This window comes from Onychostruthus taczanowskii, unplaced genomic scaffold, assembly GCF_017590055.1.
Source record: "Onychostruthus taczanowskii isolate IOZ18803 unplaced genomic scaffold, ASM1759005v1 scaffold38, whole genome shotgun sequence".
NCBI classification, from domain to species: domain Eukaryota; kingdom Metazoa; phylum Chordata; class Aves; order Passeriformes; family Passeridae; genus Onychostruthus; species Onychostruthus taczanowskii.
In genome coordinates this window covers 8157848-8185674 of record NW_024501237.1, presented here as the reverse complement: position 1 = coordinate 8185674, position 27827 = coordinate 8157848, and the positions used below count along the sequence as shown (strand labels likewise).

Genomic DNA, 27827 nt, shown 5'->3' with positions numbered 1-27827 from the left:
CTTTGAGGGAAAGCAAAAGTAAACGTAAAAGAGAAATTGAATGAGTATTGTAAAAAGTCAGTCATATAATCTTTTTTGTTGATACTGGAAACATTTTGCCATTTTAAAAATCAAGCCTAACTGAATGCGCTTAAGGCATCCAAAACACTACCAAAAAATTATGGTCCTACCCTATTAATTTCTGTTTTCCAAGGATTGCTGCTGATATCACATATTGGAAGACATGACCTACTTCCTGTATTTTCAGAGAACACAAATAAGGAAGATCTCATAGCTAAAGATATTTTAAAACCAGAAGAAAGAGAGGGGAGTCACAAGAAGTAGGGCAGAGAGGTGGGCTTGAGTGAGGTAGGGGTAGTTTGCTAGAGAACACAAAACATTCCTGGTTTTCACTACTGATCATGACTTTTTTTTTAACAAGGGCACAGCATTTATATAAATGACAAGCTACTGGCAAATAAAATAATGGCATCATGTGTACTCCCCTCTCTTCTCTGGAAAAAGAACATGCTTTTGCACAGTGCTTGGCCACCTGAAGCTGCCTCCAAACTGCTGGCCAGAGGCTGCCTGTGCTGGGACTCAAGGGAACCACGGCTGCACTCCATGCCTTGGGATTTGCTTCTGTCATTAAAGGATATCAAACTTCTGTGAGCAGAGGTGGTTCTTGTGCAAACCTGAGGCTTACTTTGCTGTAGGTTATCTCCAGGGGTCCCCATGTGAAAAAGGCTCCAAAACATCCCTTGGGTACCAAATGCTGCTGCCTCTGCTCCAGTACTCTGAACATCAGCACTTATTCCCCAATTTAAAACCCCACAGCTTTGAAGCAGTGTATGACCTATTTCTGCAGTAACAGACATTGACTTCTCAGAACTAATTATCAGAGGGAGTGTACACCTTCTCCACAAATCTATCTAAACACTCAAGCTTTACTAAATACACTCTGTTCCCTGGTCAAACTACATGGGTCTGATTTTCCTGCACAGGATGAGGTAGGATCTTGCTGCTACCAAAGCTGAAAGCCCCAAATGCAACATGACTAAGAACCGAATTGCCCTGTTTCCAGAGCTAAGGCTCCACGTGCTAATTCTCTGCTAAGCCAAAGCATTGGGCTTTGATTTCCTAACCTCAGAATGTTATCTGGCTCTGGTGCAGGATTACCATTAGCTCTGTACATCTGTCCTTACAGTAGGGTCACTGTCACACCGTATGTCACTTGAACAACCTTTATTTTTTCTAGATTTTTGTCTTTTTTAAATCACTGTTCATCTCAAAGAGCCTGGATTCCCTTGGCTTTCAAAATCTGCTTTGCATTGCTAATGCATGAAACTGTAGGCAAAGTTGCATTAGTGAGACAGAGAAAGACACGGAGAGAGAGATACTAAAAACCTGTTAAGACAAAATGTTTTCAGGTTGCTCTTCTCTTCAGTACTAACAAATCAAAACCCTAAGTGCCTAAACAAAACATCAGAGAAGGTTTATTCAATTTCCAGTTACCAACCTAATGACAACATATTTATTAAAATGCTTCTGCATAAGTTCATTATCCAATGAATATTCCTGACTTGCAGCAGTGTAACGAGAGAGTCTGACCTAGAAAGAGCAGGTCAGGCTCCACACAGAAGCCATCACAGGGTGGCGAGTCACAGCTTCAGTACATGCAAGGTATGCCAAGCTTTTGATACAGGAGGAAAAAACTCCTGCAAAATTCATGGACAATTAAGCCTCCCTCTTCCCTCTCTAGTACTGTAGTAAGAGAAAGGGTCATCAGTCTCTAGATTGTCACTATCTCAAAGGAACAGCAAAAGAAAGAAATCAGGGGATCTGGAGGGAGAAATTAAATGGGTTTTCCAAGATCAATGGCCAGCCTTCTGAGACATTATGAGGATTTTATACTTCCATAGGACCTTTCATCCCAAAGGAACTCAAACACCTCTCTAAATGATATACTGATCTCACATGAAGGCTGCATCCAGTGGAAGGGAGCAGAGAAAACCATGTCTATGCAGGTGGTCATATGACAGTTCCAGGAAATTCAGGTCTCTGCCCCAGGGGTTTAATAAGCCTGGACCTGACTGTGTAACACAGACCTGTGCAAGGTGGTGTGTAGGGGAAAAGAAGATTACCAAAACACAGGGAAATCAGCAGGAAAGAGAAAAGACATCCGTAGCTTGCTTCAGAGGGGAAAGACATCAAGTCAAACCACGTATATAAGAAGGAAATGGAAACACTCTACAGCCACTCAGAAACAAAAGCAAGACCTGAAGAATGTACTGAAGCTGGAAGGGAGATCCAGGGCACATTCCTGTTACAGCGGAAGACAACAGGGCTTTTTCTACCAGCTTAAGAATGAGCAAGTCACAGCAGAGTTCAGACTCAAGATGAAGACACTGAAAAGCCTGTCTCTCACTGAAAACCACAAAGGTTCCCTGCCTGCCTTCTATGCCTCAGCTTTGACTGTTTTTCCAATGAAAAAGTTCACCATGGAATGCAGACAAAAGAGCAGCATTAGTTACATCCCTCCCAGAGTACCCAGTGGATTAATGATGCTCCTGCAGCCCAGGATCAAACTGGTCAGATCAAAAGTTTCATTGGAGAGCTCATGCAAAGAGTTTTCAAACAAATTCAGCTACACTCAGACACAAAGATACATCAAGTACAATCTGTTATTGTTCCACCAGGAGTAAATCCTCACCTAAGCCTCAATTGTTAAAAATTAGTCTAAACAGCTCATGTTCCTGTGCCTCTTGTATTTCCCTATCTCCTTGCAGTCTGGGACATCCAGGTGTGACTGTGATCTTCCCCATGATGGGATGGTAAGATTCAAATGACAGAGGAAGAGACTACAGGTTGACCTCATTGTCAGATAAAATCCATTATGTGTGATTAAAACTTAACAAAATGCAGTCACAATAAAAATTACTATCATGAAGTGCACCATGATTTACTGACTAAATGAATGAGAAATTTATCTGCAAAAAATAGTCTTAGCCCTCCTGCATTGGCAACGCATGATAAATTGCTGATTGTGAGAAGATCATTGCTTGCTGTTGGATGACTTACACACATTGATTTTTCCTAACAACACTAATTATCATAATAGCATCTCCACATATATTACATAAAGTTTCCTCTCAGCAAGCAAAAATTATTTCAGATCTTCAGGTCCCAAACTGCGAAGAATAAAGATGGAAATGAAGGATTTCAAACAAACTACCTCCTTGCCTTTTATTATGCAGATCAAAGGTCCAACCCACTGGATCTTACTTAATCTTGAAGAGATGGGAACAACATTCAAGAAAGCACAGGCATTGTGCAATGAAGCTGTGATCACAGTGGGTTGTTTTTTGCAAAGCTGTGATCTAATTTTGTGAGGCCAAAAAAAGTCTCTGAGAAAGAAGAATGCAATTCCAAAAAACAAGGGGGAAAAAAACCCCACCATTTCTCCAATTTCATTAAGATGCACAGGGGCACACTGTGCAGTCCTTATGTAAGTGCTCCCATTGACTAAGGTTGTGTAGGTGAGAAATCTCTCACTAATTTGAAAAGGAAAAGCACAGTCTATTAATAGGAAATTAAAAGTGGTAGAATACATAAGAAAAATGGAGGAGAGAGAAAGAGAGACCACGTATTGTATTCTCAATTAACTGAAAATCAATCACAATAACCTATGTTCTTTTCTTTGAGAAATATAAGAGGTGGTAAAAGACCACCTTGAAAAAAAATGCCCAGCCATTCAGTGTCCTCTCCAGTACATGCATTTCAGACTTACCCGTGAGGATTTTCCAAAAGTCCACGCTTTTTACAGAGGAATGTGCTGCTCAGGAGCATGAATAAACCAGCTTATTTACTGACATTAAGGTTTTGGGTTTTTTGACCCAGTACACTGTACTTAAAGTGGAGAGCCTGGGCAGAAACAGACATATCAGCTGCCTTTGGTGAAAGAGCAATGCCAGAATACACCCAGGAGAGCTCCCAGTCTGTGCTGGCCACTCCACAGCTGCTGTCTGCTATAGGAAGCACAAAGCTGGGAGTTCTGCTTAAGTTACAGCCCTGACATTTCCACTCTACTCTGTCCTGTGCTGCCCAGAAGCCAGAGCCCCCTCTGGCACAATGCTTGCCAAGTAGCTGGAAAGCAGAGCAGGCAAGCAGGATGCTCCAGACATGTGAGTGGATAATAAGGCGTAAGAGCTCTGTTGGTCTTTATTCACCTTTCCCGGGCCAGCTGCAGTGGGAAACAATGCAGGATTGCTGCAACAATACTGTATTGCTGTGCATGGAGTGAGCATTGCAGCTTTTACTGAAAGGCAGAAAGGTTTAGGGGCCCTGTTCTTTCCACAGACTGCTTTCTCCTGAAGGGCTGCACTGGTACCTGTGGTTTTCCCCCTCCCTGGCCCCCAGTCATTGCCAAACTGGGACCTTTTCCACTGCTCCATTAGCACAAAAATCCCAGGCTTTCGTGCAAGTGTGCCTGCAGGTGACACCCGTGTCCCTTTCAGCAGGGCATTTGGAAAACAGCCCACCCATTATGCAACCCGAGTCAAAGATTTATATTTTTTTGGTAGCAGTTTTCACTCCTATCTGCACCTTGGGAAGGACTGGGGATGTAATCTCTGTACTGTTTGCAAACCAGGTACTGGAATGGGTAAGTGCAAAGGGAAATTTCTAGAGCAGCACAGGCACAGCTGGTGACTTCTCTTGTCTCATGGTGAGAAATCTCTGACATCTCCCACTGACACCCAGAGTTTCACCCACTTCAGACACACAAGCTTTTTGGTACATACAGTTTCCCCATTATGTTGTCTTTTACGTGGGGGATGTAAGCAGGTGCTTGGGGAAACACAGAAATGATTCTCCTTGATCCTGGACTAGCAACCCCCATATGATCAGATGAATAAAGTGAACACATCGTCAGAGTGACCACATACACTAAATTTTACTATACATCCATGTGCATTGTGTAGTTTGTTATATGCATAGTAACTATTCCAGAAATGTCTTAAAAGGCTTTAAATATTTCTGTTCTATGCACATATCTATGAGAACAGTGAAGTTGTCTTCAAATGATGGGACCAGTTTCACATGATATGAAGGGTTTAAAAGTTATTCTCCACAAAAAATCACTTTAAATTGCTTTTCCATCTGTAAGACTGCAAGGGTTTGTAACTCTAATTTACTGCATTCTCCTGCCATAGACAAATCCTCTAGGGTGTGCATGTCCCTGGCCACTTAACAATAGAAAATTCCTACATATTTTGTTTTGTTTTAGCCATCTGTGATATGGGCACTTTGCAAATAATCTTTATCCAGTGAAGCTGTTCCATAGTCTGGAACACTGAAATTCTGGTTAAAAAGGATTAGCAGTCAGACTGCAGGTATAGAGGCCAAATTTATTTAATGAATGGTGCTACTACATTAGTGAGATTATAGCTAAGATTCCCCAGTTCTTCACCTGTCCCATGACTTGTTAAAAAACCATTTAATATGACAACAAATATTTCATATTATTTCCATCTGCCAGAGGTATACAGATCACAGAAAGCCATGGTGTCTGCAGTATTTTCCTGTGAACAGTGACAATACCAAAAAAAGGTCCTGTGCTATTAAATGGGTATGGAGGGGAAACAGAGAGATAAAAGCTGGATGAGGGGAAACAGGAGATAAGCTTAAGCAGGGAACTTAGAGAGAAAGAAAAATGGCTTATGGAGTAGTGGGAGAGAGAAAAGAAGTAGACAAATAATATAGGACAGATTAAAAAAACCAACCAACCAACCAAAAAAAAAAAAAAAAAAAAAAAAACCCAAGAAAAAAAAAAAAAAAAAAAAAAAAACCCAAGAAAAAAAAAAAAAAAAAAAAAAAAACCCAAGCAAAACAACAACAGAAAAAAAAAAATCCCCCCCAACCTGCTGGTTTCAGAGGGAAATAAATACACACTGGAAAAATAATTCCCTGGAAAGTGCATGTTGGGCTGTCTCAGGAATCTTGCTTTCTCTAGGCAATGCCATGTACAAAAATTCAGATTCTTTTGAGGATGTTTACTCTTCAAGGAATGTCATGTCACAAAAGGAGGAGTCATCTCAGGACAGACCTTACACTCTCTCTAGGCAGAAAGACACTTTCAGATTTTCTTGTTTTTCAAAGACATTGACTTTTCTCCAGTTTCTCCAAACAGTATAAGCAAACAAAAGGCATCTTATAGGTTTACCTGTTTTTCAAACCAGATTTTAACCACAAGTGAGAAATCTGACAGAAAAGATTCTACAGAAGGGTGCTAGCATGAGCCAAAGACAAAGCTTCTGGAGTGAGTAATCAGCTTTAATACCGCCCAAGTGTGAAACACAAGTGAAAAGGAGATAGAGGAAACAAGATTTTGTGACAGTACTGCTAACTTGGGCTTGCTTTCTTATGCGATACTTGATCCTCTCTAGGCAGCTCCTCTCTTACTGTAGAGGAAGAGCTGCTAACAAGCTCCCACCAGGTGTAAATGAGGAAGCACCTGTTTGGAAGATTGTGTTGCCACAGAATGGGTGGTTTTGTCCCAATGTGTAAGATATGCTTGCAGGCCAATGCATAAAAAATGTTCCTCTCACACATGAAAAAGGGGCTGGGGAGTGAGTGGGAGGACACCAGAATGCAACAAGAGAGCAAAGAACATAGGAACCAACGGATCTGCTCTTCTTATTATTAACAAATTTGGCTGTTTGACAGACAACACTAAGCAGGTGAACATTAACATAAAGAGGGCAGGCTTCCCATTGCCCATGAGGAATGAAATCTTTGCTGAGAGCAGAAGCCACATTTTTTAGCAAATTAGATGCAGCAGCTGGGATTTGGCAGAACCTCCTGAGCAAAGGACTCCAAATCTGCACTTAACCACTAACTTGGACAGTCTTTCAAGAGATATTAAGTGTTCCTACTATGGACACACACACGTTGCAGGAGGGAACACACATACCAATAACATAACGCTTCTAGGTAGCATAAGGCTTGAATATTTAGAAATGTTTTGGAAAGCATCAGAAATAGGATCCACGTAGATAAAATGAAAGACAAAATAGGAAGTCAGAAGTGAGAGGTACACCTTGCTGCTGATCTGGAACATCCTAGCCATCCAGGGAGTATAGACTGACCATCAGAGAGCACTCCTTCACACCGACACAGGTTAGGTAGATGATGAGCTCAGAGCTCAGAGAATGGGTGCTGACACTGGTCCTGGTATCACGGCTCTGGGATCAGGTGGCTAGCCCTCTGTTGTGGCACAACCAGGCTGTAAGTCATATTGCTTTCGAGAAGGGATAAAATACCTCCTGGTAATATGTGTCCAAAAAGCTATACTAGCCACAATGGAGTATGCAAACACAAGTCTGTTTTAAACGGACTGTTGGGTTCCACATGCAACCCCAGAAAACACAGTGACATTCAGAACATTCCTGAGCTTCAGCCATGAAGTGCAGTAAAGAAGGGTGAGCAAAACTGAGCCCCTAAAGATGGGGCTATTACTTTTCCTTTGAAAATATGAGCCTTACTTGGTCCTAAGTTCCTAGCTGGAACATTAGTCAGTACTTAATGATGTTCTCCTCAAGTAAAAGAGCTGGAATGTATTCATGCTCCTGGGAGAAAAACATTCAGTGCCATCAAAATGTTCTTGGGGAGGCAGGGGGGTGGAGGGATGTCGTTTAAGGAACACAGGGATTACAACAGAGCAGGGATTTTCTCTTTCTGACAGTGCTTAGTCTCCTAGACTTCTCTCTGTGTCTTCCTCTTCTGCCATTCTTGCACCTTATTGAGCAGCACAGATAATTGTGGACACTCCAAATGTGATATTTCTGATTTTCAGACCTCTTCACAGTGCTACCCAAAATGAAGCTGTCACTGTGTGTACTCTTTAATTAGCTGCAACACCTCTGAGGTGGGCATTACCGCTTCTGACATGTGGCTCTGACACCCTCCACAAAGCGCCACCACAGCAGAAATGCCTAGATTTTCTTCCCTCACAATGCTGGGGTTTTTTAGCAGCTGTATCAGGTGCACAGGACTGCCTGAAGGAGCAGTTGGGAAAGGATTGCCATGTATTCCCCCATTCCCAAAGGACCCCTTTTCCCCATTACACTGGTAACCGGTGATGGGTACATGGGGAGAGGAACCCTGCAGTTTGCCCTGTTCCCTAGGCTGGCTCTTTATGTGCACTAGCCCTTCTGGCCTGCCTTCCACAAAAGCCAATGCCATTGCCAGGTGGCCTGCAAACAGGAAAGAGGAGGTGATACAGGAGACAGCATAGGAGGATGTGTACAGCATGGGGAACAATGAACAATCTAGTTCAAAGTAGTATTTTTAATTAGAGGATACCCTATAACATTTATCCTTATCAATTGATTATTTTATAAGTTTTCTTTGCTACAAGCTCCTTAACAGAGAGAAATCAGAGCAGAGAGAGAGCACAGGGAAAGAAAAGGAGGTCCCTGGCAGAGCAGGCTAGGTGATCACTGTGGAGCAGAAACTGCATGAAACCTACTTAACTGATTTGAGCAGCAAAGGCATTCCATCCTCCATGCAGTAAAGAGTGAACAGGAGAGGATACTGCTTATGCAAGAACAACTCCTGTTGCAAGTATATTTCTATATGTACAATTAAAGTCTTCTTGAAATACTACTGAAAAAAACTAAATTTCAAGCTCGCTTGGAATTAAATCTCAGCTTGTATATGCCCCTACTATGGAGGGAGATGGAAAAAGATGGAAAGAGTTAATTTTTAATCCAGTCTCTTGTTCACTTTACAAAGGATGGGAAAGACAATGACACAATGCTTAAATTGAAAAATAAACTCCCAGACTACCCAGAAAAGGCTTTCCTAGCAAAGGGATTTGCTAACAATTTGTTTCCTGCAGAACAGAATAGTCAAAAGGCAATTTTAAATCTAATGTCATCAGAGATACATGAAATGACACTGAGGCTTAGAAATGCTGCTGAGGGTGGAAATGCAGCCTGAAAGGAGACAGTTTGTTTCATCTCTTATAATCAGTACATAGAGCAGTAAGGGCCCCAGATCTCAATAATCTAAAGTCCATTTTTATATACCTGATGAAGGCTAATCATTCATTGATTTATGCATTTACATTCAGATGTTTAGAAATTATAAGGACACCCCCACCCACCCCCCTTTAAATGGTTATTCAGTGGAAATAAGATAGGTCTGAGTGTGTTCAGATCCAAAACAGTGCCAGAGAAAATGGGTGGACAACTGCAAAGCCTTCCTTCGGCCTTTCCAGCAAAGCCTATTCTCTTCCAAAATGAGTTGCAAGACAATGAGTTGCCTGGCTCTCATTACCAGCAAGGGAAAGCTGACTACCATTCTCATTGAATAGCATGAGGCCTGGAAGATTAGGCAGAGAAGAGAGATCTTCCCTGTTCCTCTGAAAAAGAGATGAAGTAGAGAGATCTCCCTGGCATTGGACCTGTTCTGTTAAATCTGGCCAGGACCTGCTGCTGATTTTATCACTGCTGCAAACTACAAGGCCCAGTAAATCCACTGCATTCACAGCCTTCTTGCTTGTGGCAATTTGTGGCAATTTGGTGCAGGGTTGAGCAATTACTTCACCTGTGTATTCAGTATGGACTGTAACTTGGAAACAATGTAATTTCATTCTGTGATGTGTATTTTCTAAAAGGACTGTGTGACACCATAGAAATACAAACACAGCCAAAGGGGAGCTTCCAAAAAAGAGGTCTGGAGTTGCACCAGAACCTTGAGGGTACAATTGGATAAAAGAACAGGTTGGATTGGAATGGTGGTAAGGAAAATCCCCAGTATTACATTATCTTATCATTATAAGATTCATAATTTCACATGTTTTCCCTTCACTTTAATATTCTTAAGCCAAAAGTGGAAGGAAGAATCAAAGCTTTACTCTAAAAAGCAAACTGCTGTTCCAGATGGATACAGAATAGCTGGAAGTCAAGAATCCTAGGAGTTCAGAAAACAGGAAGATAACTACTACCTTATCCCCAGTATGTATTAATTTTATGAGTTCATGATTTTAAAGCAATTTTAGAATTTCTGAGTATTTCCAACCAGCAGTGTTGTGAGTCATGAGTTGACTTTTGTTTTAGGCATTGAGACTTATATATTTATGAATTTAAACACAGGGATATACATTCCTGTAAAATTATGGTCTGATTAATGTTTTTGAGATGTTGAGAAGCAAATTGGCAAACCTAGGAATTGTAGAAGGGAAATTAATAAATACAGGGGCAAGAAGAAATCTAAGTATCTATACTCCAGGAAAAGGTAAAGCTAAGGACACATATGGACTTACAAAATTTACACAAGCACAAATCTAAAACTCAAACATTGTCTAACAGCAAGCTATTCAATCTGCATCATGGCTGAGTATTGCAAGATCCCAGGCTGGAGAAAGAGAAACCAGAGCCAGTCAAACCAAAATGCTCACACAAGTGCTCTGCGAGTTCTGGCAACCAGTATTGAGGTACTAAAGGCTAAATAGACAAAGTGCTCTCAAGGACAGAAACCTTACTCTTTGTCTTTGCAATAAGTCTTCTCTTAAAATAGAAATGGCAAATAACAAAATCTAACTTATGACCTGAACTCACTATCTACATGAAAACAGGACAGTTGATTGGTTTGCAATAAACACAGAAAGTTACAAAGGCCTGTGGACAATAAGAAGTTGGCTATGGCTGGTATTGCTGGAAGCAGGTAGAACGGGTCATGAGATTGGAAGCTAAAACTGATGATGCTAACTTGCACTTTCAGGAAGAAAACGGCACAAAAAACCCACTAGGAAAGGGTAGCACTCTATGTAAAAATATGCTGCTACTGGCTACAGACATTTCAAAACCACAGTGCTTCACAACTGCAGTTGTAATGAGTAAAACTGAAGGAGAGTTGATTGGCACACATTTAATCATTAAACTATTGGACCTTGCTAAATAGCAGGACAAACTGCTCTTTATGTAGCAATCTGGATTATGTACGAAGGAAAGGTGTAAAGAAAAGAAGTAAAATAGAGGACATTTAATATACAATTTGTGCAGCCAGTAATACAAAATATCTGCTTCTAAAAATAACGTAGGACATTTTCTTTACAGATGTGAATAATACCACTATAAGTCTTCAAGAAATTTGACAAGAAGAAAATCACACAACAATGTATTTTTATAAATCTTAAACAAATGGAGACATTTCTATGAATCAAACAGTTACCATTACAACTGTGTTTTATAAAGTGGAAAAGACCAGTTTTTCTGACACACTCTCTAGCAAAGCAACGGAACCACTGGTTCCAGCTCTCTGCCAGTAGTAACTTGGAGGATTTAACAGTGAATACTGGTCAGCATGGTTTCAGGACAGTAGGTTTCACCAAAGAAATTAATAGAATCATAGGGTTATTTAGGCTGGAAGAAACCTCTAAGATCACTGAGTTCAGCTTTTAACTCAACTCTGCCAAGTCCACCACTAAACCACTGCCCTTAGGGCCACACATGTGCATGTTTTTTAAATACCTCCAGGGGTGATGAATCAACCACTTCCCTGGACAGTCTGTTCCCATTTCCTTAAAACAGGATGAGTGGTTTAGTTGGAGTATGGGAGCAATGCTCTTATACTTTGATTTTGCAAGGTCTAGGCTGTGGAGAAAACTTGATATTGAAGAAAAAACATTGCTAAATGAAATTAACAAAGTTTGTATTACATTAATAAGTACACACCCACAGGTCACAAAATGAGGAAACATCAATAAAAATGGGTTTTAGGGTTATGCCATGGATATCTTAGCCAAATGCTATCCAATGTTTGTTTCTAGTGATTCATGCTAACATGGCCTTCTTTACAACACAATGGGCATATGTCAGCAGGCATGGTAAGAAGGCTATGCTCTGTTCACAAATTGCCTGGTAAGATGGCCAGAATCCATCTGAGCATGTTTTGTTAGCCCATCTGTCCTTAAAAGTCTACCGGAGACTGATTTCCAGGGAGCACATTTGGACTTTTGTAAAAGGCAGGCACAGCATCTAAACTCCAAGTCAAAGCTTTGTGGAAAGCAGTGTCTACAAGTCAAAATAGCACAGACAGGCATTCACTATAGCTCTACAGGCTGCTCAGCAAGATAGTGATCCTCACTATATCCTTCATTTCCATTCCAGCCTGTCTCCCCTAAAATCTGGTACAACAGTTGTTTCTCTGTCACACTTTCATGCAGTGAATACAAATCTTTCTTCTTTACTTACAGGTAGGCTTTTAGAAAAGGCCAAATTCCAGAACATCAACAATCGCTTTGTCTTACTATCTCAAAGATAACCTTTAAAAAAGTGTAAAATCTCTTTTACCATTTCAGAGAGAAACACACCCTTTCACTTCTAAATTACAATGATGATTATGTTTTCGAAGTGTTCTCAGGACCCAGGTCCCCCTTTATCATGCAAAACCAGACTGAGCAGATGATGGATCTTGAATGTATAAGATTAAAACAAAGGACAGATAACTAAATATGAAGATATGCCTGCAGGATTGTGTAATTTCTCTCCTTCATTCACATCTCTACAATTTTAAACAAAATAACTAGTAGTCTAATTAGGAAATAGTTGCAGCATTCTCACAGTCCCATGCAGGCAAATAGCTGCAGTCTAGTTTTACTTTTCTTACGCCCACGGAGAATTCTGTTTTGTTTTGACCTCTCATTACTTTCCCTCTCACACTTGGCTCCAAACATCAAATTTTGCTTCAGCCATTCAACAGTTATTCCTTAGGGCTGCTTTTTTTTCTTCCATTATGTATTCATATAGAACAGCTGGAACTAAGAAAAAGCACAATTAATTATTCCTAAATTTCCCAAAGAAAACGTTTTTACTTTTCCTCAGTTTGAAATTACTTTTTGATTTGAGGAACAAGAGAAAAATTGCCTCCCATAAAACCTTGCATACATCTCAAAAACTTAATGGAACATTTTAGCTTAAAAAACAGCATAATTTTTGAGAAGGAGGTGGGTTAAGATTTTCTTCCTTTTATTTCTAAAATAATAGAAAAAGTCTAAACAAAGCCACTGTTGCATCTTGGTGGGGAACTGATTTCTTTTATTATGACATGAGAACCAGAAGAGAAGAGAATCTCTACCCCTCAAATATCAAGCAAATTGCCAGCCCTGTGAAAATCTACTTGCTGGATTAGCCTATGAGCCCCACCTGAGTAAGAATAGAAGAACCACCCAGAAAAAACAAGAGCAAAAAAGGACAACACCTGCCACATACTCACAAACTAACAACTGGATTTAGGGCAGATCAGGATACATGGAGCAAGGCAGAGAGCAGGGAATTCTAAGTGTGCGTCCGACCAAGTGGAGAACAGTCAGGTATGAGGTAATATTAGTAGGAAAGAGTCTTGATTAGGTAGACGAATCAGGATCCACCATGAGTTTTGCTGGATATAGATGGGTCAGGATCTGCCTATGGTTTTAACAGTTCAAGAAAAAAATCCCATCAAAATTACCTTCAGGCCACCTCTGAAAAAATCCCTGACTCAAAAATCCAAACCAGTATCGGCTTTGTGTAAAAACATCCCAACCAGTGCTCCTGTGAAGAGAAACAAGGTATAAAATAAGATATAGGACTTAATGGTTCAGGGCACATGGGTCGTTCAGCAAGAGTTTGTTGAGGGCTGCAGTGCCAGTATCAGTCCTGAATCTCCACAGAAAAGCAAAGGACTAACACATCTGACAAGAAGAGTCTCAATACAATGCAGAGATCCCTTAGAGAAGCCCTACTTTAGAGAAGCCCTACTTTAGAGAAGTTGGATACTCACTCTGCTAGCTAGGCTGCTGATTTAGCACTCTGCCTGTCCAACCACTCACACACATATTGAGCAGAAAGGCTTCTTCTCTTTACAAGAGCAGGCAGTGATGCTGACCCAAGCCCAGAGCACTGACACATTAATCAGACAGTCATGGACAGCTGACTTCCACAGAGCATCTGCAAAGCCGCAGCTGGACTGAAAATAGTGGTGTATCTCACTAAAATACACTCAACAACAGAAGCAATGAGTTCATATAAGAATGCTACTTATTACAACAGAAGAACCTCAGACAGAAATGGGTTTTAATTAGTACCCATACACATGCACAGAACTAAGCCACATAGGCATTTTACAGCAGTACACAGAAAATAAGCCAAGGCACTTATGTACATGTCAAATGAATCTCTAATCAGCTTTTTGTTCTCGAATATGCCCTTGTAAGAGTAATTTGACAGAAGTATATGGTCACTGCTAACTATGAGGTGCAATGGGTAGGTCCTCTTTCTCCTTAAATAAAATTTGTTAAATCATTGTGATTATTTAACACAAACCTACACTTTTACAAATCTCTATCAAACCCCAAAACTACAACAAAAGTAGAAACTATAAAGTGACAGAAAGATACATTCACTTTACATTCAGAAATGTATTTCAAACTGAAGAGTGCAATATTCTTATTTTTCATCTGTGACTATCAGCATGTAGTAAGTTGTAGAATCAGATAACCTGCATTAGTCTGTGTTTAACTTAACAATATTAACATTTTTACCACTTTTGCAAAAACAGTACATTCCATCAAGCACATCTTGCAATAACAAGCTTTCTAATTTTCCACAGGAAAATGCTTTTCAGGGAAGCAGGAGACAAAGAAGGAAGAAATATATTACAGTTAGAAACTTATTACTTCAACCTTTCTCACCAAAATAAATCCCTTCTGTGTAGGCAAGTGGATTCCACAAGTAGTAAAGGGACCTTTTGATGTCTACACAAAAGCAAGAAGTCCCTCATCCTGGATGGATCAATAAAGGTGAATTGCACATACTATATAACAAAGTATGGCTCTGCCTTAAGTTTCTTCTTTGTATGTCACAGAAATTACTTAATATCTGGACTTGTTTATGGAACAACATATAATTCCATCCAAATATCTAGTTTTTCCTACATTAAAAAAAAAAAAAAAGGAACTGAATAAGATTAGATATATGAAACTATGAAACCTTGGCTACCCATTCATATTGTGGAATTGCCGAGATATTAATATGAATTTCTTGACTTATGAAACAGAGGAGATGGCATTAACTCTTTCACACAGGCAGTTCATGCTCTCAGCTGTTTGATGGGTCTTTGAGTTCAGCAGATTTAACAAAAGCAAAAGAAAGAAACATAAAGCACTAGGCAGCATGACCAAGAATCCTCTGCCTCTTATTTACAAAATGACCAATCTGCAGCTACAATTATAGTCTGAGTTCTAAGTTATTATTGCAATATTTCTCTAGATAAGCCTTCCCCAAAAGAAGAGGATTTAGATCATCTATGTTTAATGAAATAAGCAAGCAGAATTAATATAAAAATACAAACCTTTGAGCGGTCACCATACATCCTGAACCAAAACCAGGAAGAAGATGAACATTTCTTTTTGTTTTGCAATTAATTTTAAATAATATGTCATGTGCTCTGACCTGGTAAAGCTCCTACTTCTCCTTATTGGTTGATCCCCAAACTCCATAAGCTGAAGGAATGACAAAATTTGCTGTATTTCTACATGCATTACAGTGTGAGTCACAGTTAAACCATGCTCAGAATGAAGTATTCCTTGTAGGTGGTGTGGAAACAGCTAATTTGGTGAAAAGCTGTTATGCTAAAATGATCAACCAACAATTCTATTAGTGTATTAAACACTATTAGTGTATATCAGACTTCTTGACATGTTTTGGTGGCACATAACGTCTGTGAAGGCATCACTTACTTTGAGAATTGATTATTAACTTTAATCCATTTTTAAACTCTCAATACAACATTTAGAAAATTTGTTCTTGAACCTTTCCATGACACGAGTGGGCAGATCTTTACAGGGGCTGCATAACTAAGAATACCTTGCTGACCCCAGAGGTGATAGGGCATTGATGTAACCACTATTCCAACTGGTTATTAACTAATTACAAAGTATTCTCCAAGCCTGACCACTGCTGCACCAGAGTTTAGCATGGAATACATGTGAGACATTGATGCAAAGGCTCTGAGGCCAACATGGCTTTAGCCTCTTTCTGAAAGACAAACACTTGGGGTTGCTAAAGACTGCTTGAAAGTCCCAGAATAAACCATCTCATCTCATCATCATAGTCCAAGCACCACTAAAAGCATTCTGTTGTTCTTATTTTTTCCGGTTAAAACCAAAGGCACTCAGAACCCAAAATGTTCTTCCTTTGATCCCTGAGCCAAAATGCCAAAAATGCTGTTTAAAGGTGGCTTGATCTCTACCCCAAGAAGAAGGGACCAACTGCTCCATCTTTTTGTTATAACGCTAACTACACTGTGGTAAACTAAGCCATGCAGTGGTTTGAGATCCACAACCACCAAGTCTTGCATTATGAAAAAAAGGAAATAAACTCTCCAAGGAAGAGTGACTTCTGACCCAAAATTTCCCAGAGTAGCCCCAAGCACTCATCAGAAGAGGCACAGGGAAAAAACCAGTGAATTAACAACAGCTCTGAAGTATAATGCAACATAATTTTAGTAGTTTCTTAAAATAATCAGGCTCCAATACCATGTGAAAAATCCAAGAAGCATCTGCAATGACATTCCATACTTTCCAGGAGAAAGAGAAGGTGAATGGAGGCGACTGGACAAAGAGGTGTCGGCCTCTGTATTGGCCAATACAAGAGGCCTATTTCACAAAGCCTTTGTATTGGCCTCTTGTTGCGCACGTGTTGTGCACTCACACTTACCTGACCAAGGGCAGGGAGTGTTGCATATCCCATGGGCTGATTTATCATTCCTTTCTGCTTCATGATGAGCATGCGTTTCTGCTCCTCGCTCAGGTGTGCCACCTGAGCTTGCATCTGCGTCTGCTGGGACTGCTGCTGCTGGATGTATGGCATCATGGTGTTCTTTCCGGGATTTGCCATTGCTGGGGTCATCAACTGGCTCAGCTCAGTACTGAAATGCGTCAGAGGTTTGGTGTTGCCATAGGAAAGCATATTGGGCTGTTTTCCCAAGGAGTTTGTGACCAAATTATTTGGCTGCTGACTGATCATGTTCATGTGATTTTGAGGGAGGTAGTTATTAATTGTGGTCTTCTGGGAATTGTTTGCCATAGGAGGCACTATAGGGTTTTGGTTGTTAAAGGCTTGAGAATATATCATTGGACTATTTGGTTTGTCTGCACTGAAGGGTCCTCCATAGGGACTAGATGGAGGCCCCACTGGTGACCAGCTTGAGGGCTGATTTGGATGCTGTTGCTGCTTCTGCTGCATGAGCTTGGCTCTTTGCTGCTGCTGGGCTGCCATCTGCTTGAGCTGCTCAGCTGGGGACAGGTCAGCACTAGGCAGGGTCACTGGCCCAGGCCCCGATCCTGCCACAGCTGATGCCAGGTTCATGAGAAAGCCATTCCCAGAGTGCACCTGTGTCTGTCCAGGAGTGTGGGCCTGGCTGGGAGTCTGAGGGGACTGGACAACACAGTTTGCTGGTGATCCAGCAGGGACTGGGGCCAGTGGTGCGCTGGATGCAGAAGCAATGCTGGAGCCTGAGGAGATGTTGGAAAATGGAGGACCAGAAGAAGATGGTCTAACCTGGGGAGACCCTAATGGGACGTGAGCAAACGGAGAATGGGATGGATCACTTTTTACGCTCGCGCTCTCCTGAGTCTCTGTGGCAGGCCTGGGAAATTCGGGCTCCTTCTTCTCGTCAAAGTCTTCATTGAACAAATCCTGTATATCATCTTCTGGGACGGTGTTCGCCAGCTCATCTATAAGCTCCTGCCACTCCTGATCATTTAGGTTAATGTCTGAGAAGAGCTTGTTCTGATTCGAAAGAGATGTTTCAGAAGTGTCTATGCAGTTGGAGTCATCCAGAGGCTCTTGCTTTAGTTCCTTGTTGTGCAGGATGTTAAAACTATCATCCAGCTCACTGCAGCCATTAACAGGGAGCTTTACCTCAGAAAGCCCACCATTTTCACCCAAGTCTTCTAGACCACTCTTGTGAGTTCCACTGTTCTGCAGGAGCAGAGGAGCTTTCATGTCAAGCTGGTGAAGAGGAGAAACAGCAGGTAAAGGCAAATTAATGGGCAAGATGTTGATTGCCTCAATGCCTGGCACATCCTTCCGTGTCCGCTTGCTGGTTGGAGAAAAGTTCCCATCACAAACTCCATTCTGCTGTTCTCCATTGAGAGGTGAACGTGCGCCTTCCAACTTCCTTTTGACTGTCTCTTGAAGCTTAAAGAAAACAAGAGGAAAGAAAAAAATTAACCATTTGCAGATGCAAAAGAAGTGCTCATGGGCACTGTGACAAGAGACTCCTCATCAAGCCAGTGACAATAAGTTTTAAAACTGATTAGGAAGTTCCTCTGATTTCATTCTTATGCCTTGATCAATTTGAAACCACAGTCTAAAAACCTCCAAACAACCAAACACCTCCCCCTGTCCCAAACCAAACCTTCCCTTGACTAGGAAAGCAGGACTGTAAAATATGTCTGTGCTTTCCAAGGTGAATCTGTGCCAACTTCCAAGAAATTTAGGGAGCAAGTTGACTAATTTGACATTTTAGTGCCTAATACAGGGATAAGATTTAAACAGTGTGCCTAACACAGTGAGGAGTATTAAAATGGAATTTAAAAAAGAGAAAAAAGGGATCACTAAAATTTACTAATCACTCTGAATTTTTTTTAAGTTTCTAGAAGCTTCTTTAAAAAATAACTGCAATATAATTTATTGACTACTTATATTGAAATGTGTTGTTGACAAAAAAAAAATTACATAGTTTCATTTGACTAGCCCAATGTTCTTGCCTAACACATTGAGAATCACTATTAAGGGAGAAAAAAAATAAATCCACCCTAGAAAACAGAAGGTGCTTTGCATAACTTCAACTCAATCAAATAATGAAAAAAAGGAAATCAGCTATATGCTAAGAGCTAACATAAAACATAAATAGCTAACAGAAATAATAGCAAGACAAGTCTACAGAAAAGCAAAAAAATTGGAATATAAGAATTTTATAAAAAAAGATAGTATATTAACATCAGTTTTAAGTCAGGTTATAGAAGCATAGCAAAGGGCTGTAGCAAGCAGCAGTCCTCCCCACCCACACCCAAGTGGAGTCTTTTACTTATGAATGAGGCTAAAAAAAGCATCTCTCTTCAGCTAAGGCAAAAAACAATAGTGGGGAGGGGAGGAAGCAAAGAGGTCACAGCTCTAGCAAACGCCTTCAGGACACAATTGCATCCTTGATACTAGAACAATAAAAGACAAAATACTGAAAGATTTTATCAGTTTTTAAAGTACTCTTACTGATAGGAAAGTCCCAGATATGCAACTCCCACCCCTTCCCTAACCTAGAGGTCTTGAACCTTCTTTCTTCTCATAATCTAGATCCCATTTATTTCTCCCATCCCAGAGGGCTGGTTCCCCTTTCATCCCATGTGTAAGATGGGCAAGCAAATCTGTATCTTGCCCAGGTTTTGGAGGGAGTGGTTATGGGAAGGCTGTGCTCTTCTCCTGCCCCTCAGGCCAGCCTGGCCTCTTTCAGCACACAATGCAGAGGGATGTGGCCAGCACAGGCATTGCTGCAGCCACAGCTGAGCATGCATAGGACACCAAGCTACTGCGAGGCTGCTCTTCTGCAGACAACCAAGCAGAAAGGCAACACTATGAGTCTAAGCAGACCATCAACTCCTTTATATTCACTGGAGCAGAACAGCTTTTTAATGTGGGAAAATAATTAAAGTGTGAATAAGAGTACCCAGTGGGTCACTGTTGGCATAAGTTGCCAAGACTTTGCTGCCTGTTCTACCTTGCACAAAACCAGTGCCTCCAAGCCTCCTGCAGGTGGAAATTCCTCCACCTTGTGGCTTCTGTGGTGCCACACAAACCAGCTGCTCTGTAACCACAGCCTCTGCCACATGGCTGGTCTTCTTCTCCAGTCTGGTCATAAAACCCTGAATTTGGAGAGTTGTGGATGTTCATCTTGGAGATGAGAAAGTTCTGGGCAGACCTTTATAGCACCTTCCAGTACCCAAAGGGCCTACAAGAGAGCAGGAGAAGGACATTCTACAAGTGATAGGACAACGGGTAATGGATTCAAACTGACAGAGGGTGGTTTGGTTAGATATTATTAGGAAATTCTTCCCTGTAAGGATGGTGAGGTGTTGGCACAGGTTGCCCAGTGAAGCTGTGGATGTCCCATGCCTGAAAGAGTTCAAGGCCAGGCTGGATGAGGCTCTGAGGAACCTTATCTAGTGGAAGGTGTCCCTGCCCATAGCAAGGGGGTTAGATTATTTTTAAGGTCCCTTCCAACCCTTCCTAAATTCTGTGAACTTATGCCTATGCAGCTCTGAAGCAGGTGTCCATACCCTGAGTCTCCCCCCTCCCCAGTTTCCGGAGATGAGGGAACAGGCATGGCCAGTGGTTTGCACCAAGAAATTCCTTTCCCTGTGTTGTAGGCTGTGATGTGGAACTAGCCTGCAGCAACGTGGGGGTCAAGATGATTGTGGGCATGTTTTGGCCCTCCCTATCAAGTCGCTGTCACTCTGTTCCCACTCCTTTCCCAAATGCAGCAGCTCTTGTCCCCATGAGCTCCACAGGTGCAGGTGGGAATGCACACTGTGCCACTCTCTCTGGATTAAAGACTGGCACAGTCAAGTTTAGCAACAATAGTCTGCAAGAACCCACCAGGGTGCAGAGAACAGAGCCCTGCAAAAAAGTATTGCCTTCTGTCCACACCTTCTCATCTCTCTGTGCTGCGGCAGCAGAGCTCTGCTAGCAAGAGGTGCTTGCCCAGAGGTGGTAATTGCCTCAATCTGTGCCATTTAGCAGCCATGTGGAAAGGAAGTCCAGGATTAGTGTGAAGGATCAAAATCATATTCCACAAGGGGACTTATGATATGGGCCTCACCTCTGCTGCCTCCCTCCTCTAAAAACCCATGTTAAGCTGAACATTGGTGTGTGGCCTTACAGCTCCCTGACGCTTCTTGAGTTGTGTATCTGCTGTGCTGCAGATTCCTACAGCTTAGTTGGTTCCACTGATCTTTATAAAACCCTGGATCAGATCCTGGAGACAGGAAAGGATGGTAGAGATGTGGTAATGGCGCCGTTTCACAAGTACAACAGCCCAGCTCCAGGGCAAGAAAAGAAAGATCACAAGCTGGCCTCAAGTGCAGGTGGTCAGCTGATATAATGGGTTAAAATAGCATCTTTAAATATTATTTAATAATAATGGGCCACTCACACAATTTACAGCTGAAATCACCCATTTCAATTCCTAGGCCATCACACTGCAAAGTTGCTATTGCCATATCAGAAAAACATTCCCCAAACAGCAAGTGACTCAAGACCAAGCTCAATGGGAATACACAGGCAAAACCAGGATTTGAAGAAATGTTCAAAATGTGTCATGTCCATTTACCCCAAGTTTATAGTCACCAAATGCTGGGCTAAAGTAAGAACAGGATGTGGTGGCAGGCTTCTCATCATGAAGTAAAGTTCCTATAAGGAACAGATGGGACACAATTTTGTCTTAATGACAAGGCAGGGACTAGTGAAAGTGACAAGTGAACTGACTCCGTATGCTTTGCAAGTTTGAATGAATACTTTACAAAAATATTGGTGAGAGTGATATGCTTTTACACGGTTTAACACTTTCAGGTTTTAAAACATTTACCATTTTATCCTAAATCTATCACCGTATTTGTATATGAATGCTTACCAAAAGAATCAAAACTATCTAGTGGCAAATAACCAGCCCTAAAAATATCAGTTCCTAAAGTTTCATCATGTGCTGGAACTTGGGTGTCCCCCTGTACAAATAGACAGTGACTTTAGTGAAAGTAAAAGCAGGCCCAGTATATAAATATTCATAATCATGTTTACTGTGCATTACAACAAAAAGCAGCTTGACATGAAAACTATTTTCTATGAAATATGAAAAATACAGAAGTTGTGCCTCATTGCAAAAAGAAATTAAATTAAACCTATTCTAAGTTTGTTATCCACATTGTTCTCCTTCAGAAACATTAGGATTTGGGGGTTAACAGGCACTAATATTTTTATTTGCTTTGTTTGCTCATTGAAAAACTGTAGGTAGACAGAGACTTAACATGAAAGGTTTGTTTGAAGGCAACATGCTGGGTACAACCTTTGCAGGTGGGGAAGTCCCTTGATTCCAGCATTTTGAGGGAGTTGGGAGGCATAACAATAAATGCCTTTTTTTTTTTTTTTTTTTTGTGAGGTACAACACAGAAATACTCTTATCAAATGATTGTAATGAAAACTTTCATTTTCATATCTTGATTTTATTCCCAATCACCATATTAACTCTTGAATGGTTTGGATATCCTACACTAAGCATATACTGGCAAACCGTTTACCACAATCAGGATTCTAGAGCATCTTAGACGAAAATCCCAGCACTTCCCCTTCCCTCTATAAACACAATCCCTGAAGTAAAATAGTACCTTTTAAAGTACCCTCCCTCTCCTTCTTAGGACAAGTACACAGTTTGTGCATGTTTTAGGGCATGCATTATGAAGATATTAGCAGGATCTGAGACATTTATGTCTAGGAACAGAAGATTGTTGACACATAGAATAAAAATAAAAGGAAAATATCAAAATCAAGGAAAATATTGAAATAAAACAACCCCCTTTCAGCTTCATAAGCTTTTAGCTTTATTCACACAAAATATTTGGCTGATGAATCTTCATTTCACTGCAGTTTTCTACCCCAAAGCATAAGAGGGTGAAGCAGGACTCTCAATTCTTTATATGCCTTTGAAAAAACTCCAGTTGCAGAGTGAGAAAAGGTCAAATTTTGGCAGGTTGACTTTTTAAATGATTTTCAATCGGAGGAGAGACAGGGGGACAGGGTGTGTGCACACATACACACACCAACCCGAATGGTTGAATCCAGCCCATCCTGAAATCCTCGGCAGAGCTGCTCGGACATGCCATGACAGACCCAACAGATAAACGAGTGTGTGGAGGCTGTTGGCAGGGCTTTCATCTGTGAGGAGAAGCTGCTCCGCTTCATCTCACCAACAGCAATTCATTTTTCAGAAGAAACGAGACAGAGGTACTGTTGTTATAGCAACAGCTGAGCCACTCAGCAGCCCATCCTCCACCATGGAGCTGCCTTTGGTGGGTGGCTGTTCCAGTCATGCACAGGGAGTGACTGAGGCCGTGGCAGCAGAATATCCTTTATAAATGCCTTTAAAAAAAAAAACAAGAACAAAACAAAAAAAAAACAAAAACCCAAAAAAACCCCACAAAAACTAGAGGGAGGTGGGGAAGCCGAGAAGCTAAATTCTCCCTGTGCCAGTAGAAGCTGTTCACAGGGTCTAACACAGGCCCACTTCTCCTCTGTAAGCCCCCAGAAAAGGAGGCTGATGTCACTTTTGCAGATGTTTTTGTGTACCAGCTACATGTAGCTACTGATTTTCCTCTTCCTAGAGCAGCTCCAGCCACTTGAATACAAGACAAGGGCAACAATTATGAGAGATTTTGTAAACTTGGCTCCCCAACCCTGCTCTGGAGTTGTCTTTGCTCCCTGTGGGAAAGCAGAGAAACTAGCCAAAGCCCAAAGTCCATCTGAATAATCAGAGGATATGCATGTTTACAAAAAACAAGGGTTATTATCTTCTCCACATGCTCTTCTGTGACTCTTTCTGTTAAAAATTGATCTTTTCAGTTCTTCATGTTGAATCAGTCTGGCCTACCAGTCATCATGACCTTCAGTTCCTTTCCATGAAATGAATTAAAGCCTTGGGCCTTCCTCTAGGGTTTCTACTCTCCCTTCCACCAGTGTGTCTGTTCCTGAGTTTGCCCCCTCTTTCTTCTCTCTTCTACTCTAGAGCTTCTATGGAAAGATCTTGATACTTACCTCCAACAGGGAGCACTTACCATGAGCTCTGCCAAACACCACCCCAATTCAGCAGTCTCCAGCCTGCACTCTAAAGACTGAGTAAAGTTTCCTACTTAACTTCTTGTGCTGCACTTAAATCCTATCAACAATTCAGGAAGTGTCCCAGGGGTGGCTATGAAGTGACACTAAGTAAGTGCATTTGATATGACAGCATCTAAGATCAGTAAGGAATAACCAGCATTGCCATTTGCATGCCAGAAATTCAACTTCAACATTTGAAAGGATTTTTTGCACGCACCTTCTTGCTGTATCGCCTCTGATGCTGCCATTCAAAAGTCAATGTTGCCGGAGTGCCACTGCCTGAGATACATCTTGTCATCAGTGTTTTAAGTCCACCAGCTCCATAGTAGCTTCCCAATGACACTTGCAGTGTCCTGCAGAGGTGGTGGGGAGCAGAGGATAGCCTTTCAGAAACCTCTGCTAGAGCTGAACTCAGACAAGAAGCCAAGCAACATGAAGAGTTACAGATCACCACTTCCCACAGATGAAAGTATTTCATGCATCAAACCACTCCCCTAATATCTTAATTTCTTCATGCTGCTGAAAGCATGGCACTGATGTCTGCTAACTCACTGGATGAAGCCTGATGTAGCAACTTGATTTTGGAGCACAATTGCTAATTTAAAGCACATGCTGTGTTTCTCCATGCTAGGCCTGGCTGGCCAGCTTTTGTTGGCCAGGGCAATGTTTCAAATATATTGGAAATTCACGTTGTGAAATCTGTCTGAAGTTGGTAAAATCTCATCCCGCTAACCTTGTCTGTTCAACTCTGCAGGCTCATAGAGTAACCTCTGCCTCAGGAAGGGAAGGGGGTCAACCTTCTGCCCCTTACCCTGCAAAGGACTGCTGGGGTCTCTTATCATCACCCTTGTTTTTGCTGTCAGTCAAACAAAAACTGACAGAAGAACAAAATACCTTCCAGTAATAGCAAAATGATGACCAAGGCACTGAGTAAACCTGCAAGAGTTAGCAGAGAGGAAAGCAATCCAGTTCCTCACATTTTAGCTGATCAGACAGGAAGGGTTGCTCTCTGAAGAATGAGAGCAAAGAGTCATGGTGACTCTTGGATGAAAAGCTGGCAGCACAGGCCCCTTGCTAGAGCTGCCTGCCAGCTGTCAGGGCCTCAGCCACCTGTCCGGCTCCCAGCCACCAGCAGGAACTGGATCACACTGGGAGATCAAGCAGAGGAACAGGGAAGAAGGGTAACAAAAAAAGGCACTGCATGAGAGCAAAATAGCAACAGCACTGGGGAAGTCCAACCAGGTAAATGCTGTGACTCCACCTGCCCTCAATCAACCAGGTAAGGATGCTGGTGTGTGCTAAAGCAGCTTGAGAAAAGCTGAGTGCAAAGACATTGCACAGAAAGTTTAACTGAACTTTAGAGTGCAAACTATTTCATGGATGGAATGCTGTTATCACTGTCAAAGAGCCTTCCTACCCAAGTGTATGATCTACATGGTTTACTCCTGTTCAGATCTATCTCATTTAATCCTTGCTTTGGCCCAATGGGGTAAACACTGGCAAAGCAGTAATCTCATTGCAGTGCCAGCACTGCTCCATTTGTGCAAAAGTCTTAGTAAGGTGCTAAGATCCTACAAGCTGAACTGCTGAGCTGGCAGTACCTATCCCTGCCTCTCACACCCAGCAGCCGATATCTGCTCTCTCCGAAATTGTCCTTGCAGATGGCATGAGCTGTATTTTCAGGGTGTGTTATGACAATTTAGTCAGGCAGCCTCCAATTGACTTATCTGGGAGTTGTTCTGATAAATCTTCACCCTTTCCAATCTGCTTTGTATCTGGACAGAAGAGGGGGTAATGATGAAAAGCAGACACTGGAGACTGTTAAAGCTGTGCCTCCCAAAGAACTACAAATCAGGATGGGAAAGAAATGCAGGAACCTCTTGTGTTTTAAACTAAGAAGCAGCAAAACAACACACCTAATGCTGTTGCACATGCACCATAGCTGTTCAGTAGCTCTTTAAACTGTGTATGACACTAGGAATGGTTTCCTGGGAAAAATCTTGTCCCAGTTCATCCTTGGATGAGCACAAGTCGTAGCGGGCTATTGAATATGCTGATGGCATCCTGCCTGCCTAGCAAAGGGGTATGTGGGACATGAAAGCATTCCTGTCCTCTGCAAAGGAGGAGCAGCTCTGACACAGCCTCTGCTTTCCTTGTCATTAAGGCACCAGTAGCACGTGAGCTCTCTTCCTGACTTCAGAATTGACAGACTAAAACCTTGTCTAATTGATGTAAGGGAAAAGCCCTTCCTATGCTTAGGGAAGCAAATTATCTTCAGCTGCTTGCAAAATACTGCCATGGCACAATCTACATACATAATGTATTACTCCAGACTATTCTCAGAGAAACTCTGAAGAAAGAGCCCGAAGAGACGGCGAAGGCATGACAGCAATCCCCTGATGATACCATAGATTTCCATGGACTATGAGTTTCTACTGGATCTCTTTTACTACCAAAGCCTGTCTAGTGCATGACCTCTAGAAGACAGATAGCAAACTGACAGAAGACTGAAATCAGAAATGGCACAGCTGTCTTCCATTCATACCACTGGTGTTAACTCCCAACACACATCACCTCATGGCAACATAGCTACTTATTCCATAGGTGCAGGAAGCAGAACCTTCCAGTTTCTCAAATCAGTGTGGGCTGAATTCCAGGGATTCTTCCACATGACTAAGCTCAAGTTCATGCTTTCTGAAGCAAAGTGTTTCATACAACTGGAAAAGGAAGGAAATGAGAGCCACATAGTGTATACAGTATACCTGTTCAAACCCACACATTTTAGTCAACCTCTTGAGGTAACATCATAAATGAAGCTTCCACTTGAAAATAATTTAAATATCAAATTAACAGATTTCCACAACTAACACATTAAAAGAAAAATCTTGTGAATCAGTCATACTGTGCTGCAAACAAAATGGTAAATTTAGCTTCCTTTTTCCCATCTGCTCCCTGAACAGGCAGCTTGGCCAAGGACATAGGTCAGCTGAAGATTTCTCTGCAAGGACAAATACCTTTAAAGGAGTGCAGGTTATCTAAGTAGAGATTGAACAATTAATGATACAGTAAGAATTTCAATGGAGACCCAAGCATGGGGGAAGGACAGGGAAATGAATGCTTTGCATGGTAATTAATTATCATTTTTTTTCTACATTTTAATTGTTTGCATAGTAATGACACATGTCTTTTGGGGAAAGGAAAAAAATTCAACATGGGACAGATGAGTATGGAAATAAATTTATGCTCAGTTACTGACCATTAAAAAAAAAAATAAAATCAAATAACTGAAAATCCCAAAATAGAAAAGATGTCAGAGACAGCTTTTTTCTTCAGCCAAACAATTCCCTGATCAGCACAATCAGCTTGATCCATCTCTAGGAAAGAAGAGCAATGCAGAAACTGGTTGTTCATCTTGACTTTGCATATCTCTTTAAAAGAACACAGGCAGCAGCAGTTCTGAAAGACTCCTGGACAAAACCCATGGCTCAGTCCTGAGAGGTGCTGAAGCCCTTGGGTCACAGAAGCACAGAAAGGTCTGGGTTGGAAGGGACCTTAAAGAGTATCCTGTTCCAACACACCTGCCACGAGCAGAGATAACACCCCAGACCAGGTTGTTTAGAACCTTATCCAGCCCAGCCTTGAACACACTCAGGGTGAATCCCACTAAGTGCACTAGGAATGAGGGGTGCATTGATAAGGTAATTTATTCTGCATCCAAATTTCTTCAGAGATAGACACTATGTCTGATAGAACAACTCCTCTTTGCATTCATTTTTTTATTTCAATACAAGTTATAGCCAGGGAACAAAAACAAAAAAAAAACCCCAAAAAAAAAAAAAAAAAAAATAAAAAAAAAAAAAAAAAAAAAAAGAAAAGGCA

At 41.4% G+C, this 27827-nt stretch overlaps 1 protein-coding gene across 2 annotated transcripts in view; it reads right to left on the bottom strand.

The window, feature by feature from the left end:
- MAML3 (mastermind like transcriptional coactivator 3) overlaps positions 1-27827 on the bottom strand; it is a 243925-nt gene that overhangs the window by 65007 nt on the left and 151091 nt on the right. For both annotated transcript variants that reach the window (XM_041412155.1, XM_041412156.1), the window contains exon 2: positions 16743-18227. In XM_041412155.1, coding sequence (XP_041268089.1) covers positions 16743-18227 — 1485 coding nt within the window. The remainder of the gene's footprint in view (positions 1-16742; positions 18228-27827) is intronic.